The sequence below is a fragment of the Pteropus medius genome, unplaced genomic scaffold, assembly GCF_902729225.1.
Source record: "Pteropus medius unplaced genomic scaffold, Ma_sr-lr_union100, whole genome shotgun sequence".
NCBI lineage: Eukaryota > Metazoa > Chordata > Mammalia > Chiroptera > Pteropodidae > Pteropus > Pteropus medius.
The window spans coordinates 4,354,129-4,366,613 of record NW_024352784.1 but is presented as its reverse complement, the minus strand read 5'-3'; the positions used below and the strand labels follow the sequence as shown (position 1 = coordinate 4,366,613).

The 12,485-nt window shown below is 35.3% G+C and overlaps 1 protein-coding gene across 6 annotated transcripts in view; it reads left to right on the top strand.

The window, feature by feature from the left end:
* Positions 1–12,485, top strand: part of C2CD3 (C2 domain containing 3 centriole elongation regulator) — a 113,894-nt gene that overhangs the window by 28,149 nt on the left and 73,260 nt on the right. For all 6 annotated transcript variants that reach the window (XM_039848025.1, XM_039848026.1, XM_039848028.1 and 3 more), the window contains exons 8-11: positions 5,957–6,104; positions 9,622–9,776; positions 10,355–10,564; positions 11,058–11,170. In XM_039848025.1, coding sequence (XP_039703959.1) covers positions 5,957–6,104; positions 9,622–9,776; positions 10,355–10,564; positions 11,058–11,170 — 626 coding nt within the window. The remainder of the gene's footprint in view (positions 1–5,956; positions 6,105–9,621; positions 9,777–10,354; positions 10,565–11,057; positions 11,171–12,485) is intronic.

Genomic DNA, 12,485 nt, shown 5'->3' with positions numbered 1-12,485 from the left:
AAGTAGATTAGTGGTTCCTTAGGGCTGGGTGTGATAGGGATAAGTAATGAATAGCCATAGGATATGGAGTTTCTTTTTGAGTTGATGAAAATGTTCTAAATTGACTGGTGATGCTTGTTTGTATTTGTAAATATACTAAAAATGAATTGCTCACTTTAAATGTGTGAATTATATGTAATGTAATATAAGTATATCTAAATAAAGCTGGTTAAGAAAACATAAGATCAAGAATCTTTCACATTAAATGAAAAAAGACATCCCAAGGTACATGATCATGAATTTTCAAAATACTGGATATAAAGAGACAACCTTAAAACCTTCCAGAAAGGAAGAAAAGAAAAAAGGTCATGTATACAGTATCAGAAATTGGAATGATGTCAGATATTCCAGAGAGTTGACCAACATGGTGACATAAGAGGTTTCTCAGCACACAGAGTAATTCCTTTGAAAGAGATCCAGAAAGTAAATGAACAACTTCTACAATTAGACAAATGAGAAAATACCATTGAAATGGGTAGGAAAAGCTAAGACACTCTCGCCATAAACCCCACTCCATGACAGCATCATACAGTCAGGAGAGAACCCCCAACTCTTAGCTTTTTGAACAAAGGATTTGGACCTCACATCTAGTGCTCTAACTTAAGACTACCACCAGAGAGAGAAGGGCTCCCAAAACACCTAGTTCCGAAAGCTGATGTAGCTTGTGTCCGTAAGACTCACAAGAGTATAGCAAATAAAGAAGTAATTCTTAACAGACATGTAAGCACTCACCATGATGTGTGATACCAAAGCCAGACAAGGACAATGTAAGAAAAATGACAGGCCAATATCCCTGAAGAACATACATCTAAAAATCCTAAACAGAATATTAGCAAATCAAAATCAATAATACATTAAAAGCATTATACATCGTGATAAAGTAGAATTTATTCCAGGGATGCAAGTATGAGTCAGCATCCACAAATCAATAAATGTAATACACCATATTAACAAAATGAAGGATAAAAATCATATCATCTCAATAGATGCTGAAAAAGCATTCGATAAAATTCAACACCTATTCATGATAAAACCTCTCACAAACTGGATATAGAGGGAATGTATCTCAACAAAGGCCATATATGACAAGCCACAGCTAACATACTCAATGATGAAATTCCAAAAGCTCATTCTCTAGGATCAGGAACATACAGATTTCCACTCACATCACTTTTCTCCAGCATTGTACTGGAAGTCCTAGCCAGAGCAATTAGGCAAGAAAAAGAAATAAAAGGCGTTTAAATTGGAAAGGAAAAAGTAAAATTGTCACTATTTGCAGATGACATGATATATACAGAAAACCCTAAAGTTGCCACCAATGAAACTATTAGAACTAATTATCAAGTTAAGTAAAGTTGCATGATGCAAAATCAATAAACAAAAATCAGTTGTGTTTCTATACACTAACAACAAACTATCAAAAAGAGAAATTAAGAAAACAATTCATTTGTAATAGCATCAAAAAGAATAAAATACTTAGGTATAAGTTTAATAAAGTAAAAAATCTGTACACTGAAAACTTTAAGACACTGATGAAAGAAATTGAAGAGGACACAAATAAATGGAAAGATATTCCATGTTTATGGATTGGAAGAATTAATATTGTTAAAATGTCCACACTACCCAAAGTGATCTTTAGTTTCAATACAATCACTATCAAAATTGCAATTGCATCTTTTGCAGAAATAGAAAAAACAACCCTAAAATTTGTATGGAACCACAAATGACCCTGGATAGCTAAAAAAGTCTTGAGAAAAAACAAAGCTGGAAACATCACACTACCTAGTTTCAAACTATATTAGAAAGCTAATAGTATTGGTATAAAAACAGTATGGTATTGGTATAAAAACAGGCACATAGAGTAATGGAACAGAATTGAGAGCCCAGAAATAAACCCATGCATATATGGCCAATTAGTTTTTGACAAAGGAACCAAGAATACTCAATGAAGAAAGAATGGTCTCTTTGATAAATGTTAGCCACATGCAAAAGAATGAAACTGGACCACTGTCTTACATTGTATACAAAAATCAACTCAAAACGGATTAAAGACTCAAACATTTGACCTGAAACCATAAAACTCCTAGAAGAAAACATAGGGTTTAATCTCTTCGACATTGGTCTTAATAATTTTTTGGATTTAACACCAAAAGCAAAGGCAATAAAGCAAAAATTAAATAGGTGGAACTACATGAAACTTTAGTTTCTGCACAGTAAAGAAAACCATCAGCAAAATGCAAAGGCAGGTTTTTGAATGATAGAAAATATTTGAAACCATATATCTCATATGAGGTTATTATCCAAAATATACAAGGAACTCATGCAACTCAATAGCAAAGAAAATAGCTCAATTTAAAAATGGGCAAAGGACTTAAATAGACATTTCTCCAAAGAAGACATACAAGTGGCCAGCAGGTACATGAAAAGGTACTCAACATCACTAGTCATCAGGGAAACACAAATCAAAACTACAGTGAGGTATCACTTCACACCTGTTTGAATATCTGTTATCAAAAAAACAAGAGAAATGTTGGTGAGAATTTGGAGAAAAGAGAGTATTGGTGGGAATATAAACTGGTACAGCCACTATATGGAAAAAAGAATGGAGGTTCCTCAAGTAGTTAAAAATAGAACTACCTTGCGATCCAGCAATCCTACTTCTTGGTATATATCCAAAGGAAATTAAATCATTATCTCGAAGCGATATCTGTATTCTTATGTTCATTGCAACATTATTCACAATAGCCAAGGTGTGGAAACCTAAGTGGTTGTCATTGAGTAAATAGATCAAGAAAACGGGGTGTGTATATGTATGTGTATAATAGAATATTATTCGGTTTTTGAAAAGAAGGAAATGTTGTCATTTGTGACAACATGGATGAACATGGAGGGCATTATGCTAAGTGAAATAAGCCAGACAGAGAAAGACAAATACTGCATAGTATCACTTAGATATGTCTTGTAATCCTGTTTTACTTTTAAAATAGGTACATGTATTCTTTAATTTTAAAATGTTTTAGAAGGAAAAGAGGAACATGCTGGAATTAACAATAAAGAAATTAAAAATAAAGGAATTTTTTAAAAAGTCAAATTCATAGAAACAGTAGAAAAATGGTTTAGAGGAGTGGGAAAATAGGGAGAACTTGATAAAATTTCAGTTATAAGGTGAATAAAGTCTGAGGATCTAATGTATAGCATGGTGACTAGTTGATAACACTGTATTGTATAATTGATATATGCTAAGAGAGTAGAGCTTAAATTTCTCACCAAAAAAAATATATATGTGAGTGAGGTGATGGATGTTTTAATAAATTCAGTGGGGAGAATCTTTTCACAGTGTATATGTATATCAAATTATCACATTGTACACTTTTAATATTTTATCATTTTGTCAATTATATATATCTCAGTAAAGCTGGAAACAAACATAAACAAGACTGTTCCACAAGATCCAGGAAGACAGTGGAGAAATGCTTTCAGAATTCTAAAAATTCTGAATTTTCAACCTCAAATTCCATTCGCAGTCAAACTATCAATCAAGTGTGAGGGTAAAGTAAAAATATCTTTATGCATCTAGGGTCTCAAAAGTTTACCTCTCTTGCACTATTTCTCAAGAAAGCACAAAGTGATTTTTTTTGACATAAAGAGAGTATAGGAAGAAGGCGCAAGAGTCCAAGAAGTAGGCGATATGATACAGAAGAAAGAGAAAAGGTGGTTTAGGATCAGTGTCATGTTTAGAGACAAACATTCATTACGGGAGCTGGACAGGGCTTCAGTAGGGATATTTCTAGGAGAGGAGACACATTTCTCCTGTGTTTGACCAAATTGAGAGGAAATTTTCAGTTTTCTTGGAGAATTCAATAATAAAATAATAGGTACATAAAAAACTAAGTCGATGAAAAGTAAGGCAGTTATTAAAACAAGGAAAACTAGAAGTTGTATAAGAAAGCATAAAAAATATACTTGGCTCTGATAGAACGTTAACCTTGAAGATCGACAACAAAAATTGTAATATAACTAAATTGAAAAGGTGAGTTCAAGGGAAATCTGTGTCCAAGACTAGTGGTCTAAGAGTAGATTCTTCATTTTTCATAATAGGAAGTCCATAAATCATTTAGAAAAATGAAAAATCAGCAAATAGCAGTATGAAGGTAAATATCAGAAGAAATATCTTAGGGAGTTAAAAGTGATTACCTCTAAGGAGGCAAGCAGGTACTGTTTTTTATTATGTCTTGTAATCCTATTTTACTTTTAAAATAGGTACATGTATTCGTTGATTAAAAAATGTTTAAGAAGAAGAGGAAAGTGCTGAGAGTGAGCAAATTCCAGCTCCACACCAACCCCTTTTTTTGCACTCTCATATCTTCTGTCCTCCAAGCTGCACAGGAACCCCACGCCTCTAGCCTGTTCAGAATAGCTCTTACCTCTCCCAGTTTCTGGTATAAGTATGTCCCAAATATTATATGGAGGGAAATGGCACGCCCTTTTAATGCGTCATAGACAATAGAATAAATTCAAAGACATGTTAATTTGGAGAAAAATAAGTTAAAAAATAGAGAACTATATATACTGAACAGTGGAGATCTTAGTAACTTTAAGGGTGTGCAAGGTAAGGGGGGACAGCAGGCAACTGAGTGCAGGGAGAGCCATAAGTGGCAGATGAGAGTTGTATAGAATACCAAGAAATAGAACTTCAAAAAGATGCAATGCTCAGAAGCTGCAGCGAAACCATGTGGATGGGAAGTTGCTAGCTGGGTTTTGGCAGTTAGAAAGTCTTTCTAACCTTAGAGAGATTTTACTATAGAGCAGTGGTTCTCAACTAGGGGGCAGTTCTCCCCTACCCCCCACAGCATGGGACATGTGGTAGTGTCTAGAGACATTTTAAGTTGCCAGAAGTGGAGGAGTGTTACTGGCATCTGGTGAGTAGAGTTCAGGGATCCAAAATGCACAGGATAGCTCCCGATGACAAAGAATTATCTGACCCAGGATGTCAGTAGTGCTAAGATTGAGAAACCCTGCTATAAATTAAGGAAAGGAACATTTACTGAGTATCTGTCGTTCCAAAAAATATAGGAATGTGATCTAATTTGAAGATAGTTCTTGTGTACTATTTTCTTGAGAAATTGAAGAAGGGGGGAAAGTATAGCAACTAGCTCGAAAGGAAAGCAAAGTTGAAAGAATAATTGCAATGCTTAGCGCAGTGCCTAACACATATTAAATATTTAGTAAGTATTTTATTAAAATGTGTTTATTAAGAATTTGATAAATTTATTAATAGGTGTTCATTAAGTGCTAGGTACTATAGGAGAAGCAAAAACGAGTGAAATATACACATACTTGTATGCTTATCTTCCTTATTAGTTTATAAACAGTAGGGTATCTGTTTTACTCACTTCTGTATCCCATATAGAACTAATCTTGCCATAATTAACCCTAAATACACATATTTTTGCTTAATGGAAGAGGTGCATTTATGAATTAACCATTCTCCACAAAAACAACGTATAACATTTAACTCACTGAATTATAGTTAGTTCTTTCCTTTTCCTCCCTGCTAGATTATAAGCAACACAAGGATAAAGCAAGTTTGCTTAGCTATCTTTTTATCATTCAGGACCTAATACCATGCCTGGCACATAATAGGTACCCAGTAAAATGTTTGTTAAATAAATGAATGAGATCATAATCAGTGTCAGTAATGTATTTTTTGAATACTACCTGTTGGCATCCCAGAGGAGGGAGAATATAATATGAAAATATTTATCACATAATCTTCTGTTTATGTGAGTCTTCTGTTTAACATATCTTCTTCCAGGTTTAGAACTTTAGAAAGTTTTCCCTAAAAAAAAAAACAAAAAAAACACTCAGCTGAAACTTCTTTTAAAGTTTTTCTGCTTTGTTTTTCTTACCTCTGCAGTGCTGAATTATCCCAAGGTAATTACTGGGATGGGCTAGGCTCTCCTCCAGATTCTCCATCTCCTGGGAGTGATGTGTATTGCAGCAGTGAGCCTAATGACCCTCAGTATGACCAGAGTCTCCTGGAGAACTTATTTTACACAGCACCTGTAAGTCATTGAATCTGAAGCTTTGGGAATTAGAGAACGCGAGTATTAATAATATTAGTAGGTGACAGCATGTTACCACTTCCAGATAGAAAGCTGTCCATTTGACATACCTTATTTAATTATAATGACAACCTAAAGAGAAAAGTATTATCCCTATTTTACAGATGAGGAGACAAGCCTAGTAAGAGTAAGTATTTTTTCCAAGGACATAGTAAATGTTAAAGCCAGGATTCAAATTCAAGTTTACCTGAGTCTAAAGCTTATGGTCTTAATATATTATATGGCTTTCTTAGAGCTCTTCTAAGGAAGAGCTAATACAAGTATACCATTAGAACTACTACCCTTGACTGGTGTCTTTTTAAAATTTTCCAGGAACACCTCTACTCACAGTTGACAATACCTCTACAGACCTTTAAGACAAGGCATTCTCTTTTTAGACAGTTCTAGCATATTCAAAGTTCTTATATCAAGCTTTATGTTCTGTTCATTGATTTAGCATCTGTATATAAGTTCAATCCTTGTTCCACAATAATCATTTATATTTGTGAACATTGGTGTCATACTCCTGATTTTCCTTTTCTCCAGGTCAGAAAAGAGAACTGAGATGCAAGGTAGTTTATACCAGCTTAGTGGTAAGACAGCAAGAGCTACTAGGGTTCAGAGGAAGTAAGGAGAACATTTACATGAGATAGTCTGGAAAGAGGATCATGAGGAATAAGAGGTTTTAACTGAGACTTGAAAGATGGTGTTTAGAGAGATAGAGAAAGAATATGAAATGGGAATAGAAAGAATGACCTATCTAGAGAAGCAATTTGTGCACTGCAAGGTATCTAATATGACTGGGTGAGAATTCATGTCAAAAACAACTTGTCAATAAGGCAGGCTAGCACAGTCTGTGAAAGCCTGTGAATGTCAGGTGAGGAGGAAATGACATGATCAAAATGATGTTTTAGGAATGTTAACCCAGCAGTGATGTAGGGGGCCAAGCAGGAGAATAACCAGAAGCAGATAGGAAGCCATTGGGTTACTGGAGGTGTGAGAGGGAGGGAGAACCTGAATGACAGTGGTAGTGGTGAGATTAGAAAGGAGGAGATAGATTTAAAAGACGTTATGAATTGTTAGGATTTCATGACTTCTTACCTTAAAAATCATCACTGATACTGTGTTACCTGTAACATATTGGAAAGGGAACTTAGATTTATTACACATTTTCTGTGTGCCAGGGAATATATGTTATCTGTTATTTATTGAGTACTATACCGAACGTTTTAAATTTATTGTTTAATTCTTTTTCGAGCTCCATTAGCTAGCGTTATGTTTACATCTCATGAAATAAAAGCTTAGAGACATTAAATACTAGTAATTAACGTGCAGAACTAGAATTCTTACCCTAGTCTGTCTGGCAAAAAGCCTGTTTTTCTCCTTAGACCACACCATCTCATCAGCTTGAGCATGGCATTAGAATCAGATCTTGACTTACCTCCCTCACCTAGTCTTCCACTTTTGCTCTATACCCACTCAAGACTCCTGTTATAATGATTGTTGCACCTCTCCTCAAACATCTTAGCTTTTTCTATCTTCATATATTTTTCTCATACTGATCTTTCTATTTTGAATGTTGAAATGCCCTCGTATGTGTGATAGGCATCTCTTCATTCTTTAAAAATCAACTCAACACCTCTATGAAGTTGCCTGAATATCCAAATATCTTGCACATACTTCTGTTATAGCCCTTAACCACATATGATACAGTTCCTCATGAACACGGACATGTCTTCATTAGCTTTTTATTACCAGTACAACAAAGACCTGATAGATATTGAGTATCCGGTGAATATTTAGTGAATAAATGAATAAATATATGAATGATTCAAAGTAATCCCCCATGCTATTTAAACAAAGTAATTTTAGAAAATATTTGTTGACTGGGAGGGAGGAGTGAAAAATTGATCATGAGACAGCGGGAAGACCAAGGAGTTAGAATGCTCACGCCTTTCCCCAGGGTCAGTGTTGATGTTCTTAATATTGAATAACATCCACAGCTTAGAAATTCAGAATTATTGTCTTGCATTTTTGGTTCCTGAAATTCTTTTGAACAACCTACTTGATGTTTATTGTAATTTCCTTCAGGCTGTGACCCATCTAGATTTTGATTGTGTTATTAGCATTTTTAAAAGCTGCCACTTAATTTAAAACAAAAACAAAAACAAAAAACAAACCTAAGAACAAAAAGCTTTGTAATCTCACCTTGAAAAAGTTGTATTGCTTCCTAGAAGGATATTCTGATCATGCTTATTTAACTATTAATTTGTTGCTCTTATCATGGATTAACACATTATACACCCTGAGATGCTGGAGAAAGGGGAGTTGGAGGTGATAAACTTAAAATGATTTTGGATTGGCCTCCTACATTTATATTAGCAAGGTTTTTGACTATATAACTGTAGTCAAATAATTATAACACTGTTTTCTCTATTTTGCATTTTGTAGTAGAAAGGTCTGATCAGTTAATTATGGTAGCTGCCTTTTCTCAAAATAATTACAAGGGGCTTGACCACTAGTTCCTCCAAGGAAGAAATTTGTGCCTTACGATAAACAGTTCATCTTAGCAAGATTTAAATGAGAATGAATTATTAGTAGTATGAAGTAGTGAAAAAAAAAAATAGTTTGTGCCTTCATATAGTTGGGTGACATTTTCCCAGACAATTTGCCTCAAACCGTGGTAGAAATATAGGCTTTGGAACCTATGGAGATCAAAATCTGCCTTTCCTTAATAGAGCTAGAATCATAAAAAAGCTGCCTAACTTCTCAGCTTTCATTTTTTACTTGTAGAAATTGAGATAAGGACACATAGAAATGTTATGTTAGAAATACACATGCTACATTTAGCATAGTACCAGATACATAGTAAGCAGTCAATAGATAGTGGTTATTATTATTGAGAATTTGAAAGAAGAAACTATTTTCATTTATTTTCTTTGAACTGAACTTGTAGGTTATTTTCATGGACTTCAGATGACAGTTGACCTTTAAACACCATTTTGAACTGTACAGATCTACTTATCCATGGATTTTTTTCAATAAACTTAGCCCTTCATATCTGCAGGTTTTCACATCTGTGGATTCAACAACTGTGGATTGAAAACAGTATTTTTGCATTCGTAACTGTGGGTTCCCAATCGCAAATCCATAAATTCTGGTTTTGATGTGCAATTGGTTGAATCTGCGGATATAGAGGGCTGACTATAGTTAAGTTTTTGGGGAATCAAAAGTTATAGGTGCATTTTCAACCGTGTGTGGAGGGGAGTGATCCATGCCACTACCATGTTGTTCAAGGGTCAGCTATTTTTGGTGTTTTTGTATAACCAGGATAAACATTAGTTATCTCTTTAAGAGAATGATATATATGCAGAGAAGAATTTGATTACTTTCAGAGAAATGTTTTTATTACCACTATCCCCAAAGCAGTTATCTGTTAGTGCTTCTCTTTTTGTTTCCTCCCCACCCCCCCACATAGAAATCTGATACCAGCATTAGTGATTTCTTCACTGAAGATGATGATATTGTCCCTCCTAAAAAAATGAGCCAGTCGAAAGCTCTTGCCAGATCTTCTAAGGTTCTGGAGTCAAATGATCATAAGTTGAAGAAGAGGGCAGCAGGCAAGAAAAATAGGTGAGCCTCTCTGTGAATGTTATTTAGAAGGAAAAAGAAATGAAGATTGTTTTCACAAAATCTAAAGTGAAATGACCTGTCTTTACCCAACACAACCAGACTGATTGAGTTACTGCAACTCATTAAGTATTTCAGTCCTTGAAAAGATAGATATGATGAAATGGTTCAGGGAGAAAGCAGAATTCTAGGTTGTATGCATGCTGTATTATGCTTATGTAGAAAATATACATAAGGAAAGCAAATGAAAAGGAATACAGAAAAGTAGTGATAGCAATTACATTAAAGTAGTGAGTAACTGAAGTAAAGTCTGTATCCCTTGTAGGAAAACTAATTCTATAACATTAGTTTCAATACTTATGTGGAGATAAGCCTTTAGATTACAAGAATGTTTTGACATTTTTTGAGATTTCTTACACTGTAGATCAGGACCAGAATTCTGATTAAAGCTGTTTTCCAATCCTTGATAACTAAGATGCTTGTTGCCTTTCCTCTTTTTGCCTCTTGCCTGTGCAAACTATATTATTTCATTTTGGGCCTCTAAGACTGTCTGCCTTACTGTCTGCATGAATTCTTTTCAGAAATTTGGTTGAACAACAGATGGTCTCAAAAACTCCAGAAGATGCCCAAGTGATGACACTGAGTGTAGACAGACTGGCCCTTCTGGGTAGAACACATTCAGTCAGAATCATCATCGAAACAATGGGAGTTCCTCCAGATAGTCCTCAGATAACCCCTGGCAAAAAAAGCTTTCCTAGAAGACCACCTAAGGTGACAACAACAAAAAAGCGGTATGTCTCTAACATGGGAAATTGACATTAATGGAAAGTGTCCGATAATGATAATAAATAGATAATTGTGTAACACTTTAGGGTTTGTAAAGTGCTTTCATATGCATCATTTGGTCAATAAAAATGTATTGATTCCCCCACTAGGTCCCAAGCTCTAGGCTAGGTATGTGAGAGAATAATGAAAGTTAAGACCTAAAGTCTGTTTTCACACACCTTGCAGTCAGTAGGAGAGAGAAACATTTAAATAGCCATCTATAATAGGGTCCAAAATAGAAGTTTTATATTAAAAATGCTGTGGGAGCACAAGGAAGAAAGGGACCCTTTAATTCTGCCTGGCATGATTGGTAAAGGCTTTGAAGAGAGAAAGTAGTTCCTCTGAGGACCTGAGGTCCTGAAAATAGGATGTTGAAAGATATGTAGTATTTATCAGAAAGAAAGAGATTGATTTTTTGGTTTTTTTTTTAATCACTTTTTTTTGTTTTGAATTTTTTAGCACCTTCTTTGTGGAATATCACTTTCCGGTGGGGTTTTCCAAAAGTGGATTGGAAAAGACAGCTTTGATAACTGAGGTCGTTCGACTCGCCTCCAGTAAAATTATAGATGGAGGTAAGAGAGAGACTGGTTTTCTGCTCCTCAGATACTTTGGCTTTGAAAGAATTTTTGAATCCCTAATTACTCATCTGACTCTTATGGTATCATAGAATCTTAGAGGCAGAAAGAATTTTGAAGTGAATCTTTTCAAATTCCTTTATTTTATAAGTGAGAAAACGAGTCCAGAGTTGCTACGACTGTCTTGATGCGAGGCAACAAGTCAGTAACATAGCTGAGAGCATAACTCACAACTCTTGACGCTTAGATCATGTTCTTTCAACTATTGCCATTTTTCTTTTCCCTTTTTAGATAATTAGGTGTTCTTTTGACTTCTTGAATTCAGCTCATTCCTTAGATTTGGGAAATTCTCACCCACTATTTGGCTGAAAATGCTTTCTAGTCCCTGCTCCTTTTCCTCACCTTCGGTAATGCCCATTATTCTTATGTTTCCTCTCCTGATGGCGTCAGCTACTTTTTGTATTTCTCTTTCATTATTTTTCATTCTTCGGTTTCTCTCTTCTTCCTTCTGATTTATTTCTAGATTTCTGTCTTTGATATCACTGACCTTTTCCTCCATTTGGTCAACTCTATTTCCCAAGCTTGCTATTTCATTTTTCAACTCTTGCAGTTGTTCTTCATCTCCAGAAGTTCTATTTGGTTCCTTTTGAGGGTTTCAGTCTCCTTGCTCTGCTCATCTAGTTGATTTTTGAATTCCTTAAATTGTTGATTTGAGTCGTTTCAGATCTCACTGAGTTTTTTCAGAAGTACCATTCTGAATTCTCTGTCATTTAAGTCGCTTGTTTCTATGTCTGTAAGCTTAGTTTCTGGAGATTTTTCTCTTTCTTTCTGAGATGCCTTGTCACCTTGGTTGTTCATGGTGTTTAATGGACTATTTCTCTGCCTGGGCATTAATGGAAATTAATGAAAGAAGATTTATTATATAAAGGTCTCTCTTTAGCCTGCTGCAAAGAAGGTGCTTTTCTTTTGGTTTCCAGTATATGGCATCTAAGCCTCTTGGATTCCTGCTTTATATAAAGCCTAAATGTCTTTTCTAATTTCTTGTAGATATTTAGTCACACTTGCTACTCTCAGTTTCAGTCCCTGTCAGTGTTAGCAACAGTTTCGATAGCGTTTGCTCAGATTGCCCTGGGGCTCCGCGGTGATCGGTCTTGGAGGGTATGGGGGGCGGGGCCCTCTGGGTTGTGGGTTGGGAGTTGGGGGATATGGCTTAGCCTCGGTTTTGCATCTGGGGTGGGTAAAAATCAACTGTTGTTTCTCTGCGGTCCTGTACCGCTTCTCCACTTTCTGCCCTGATGACTGGGCCCTGCTG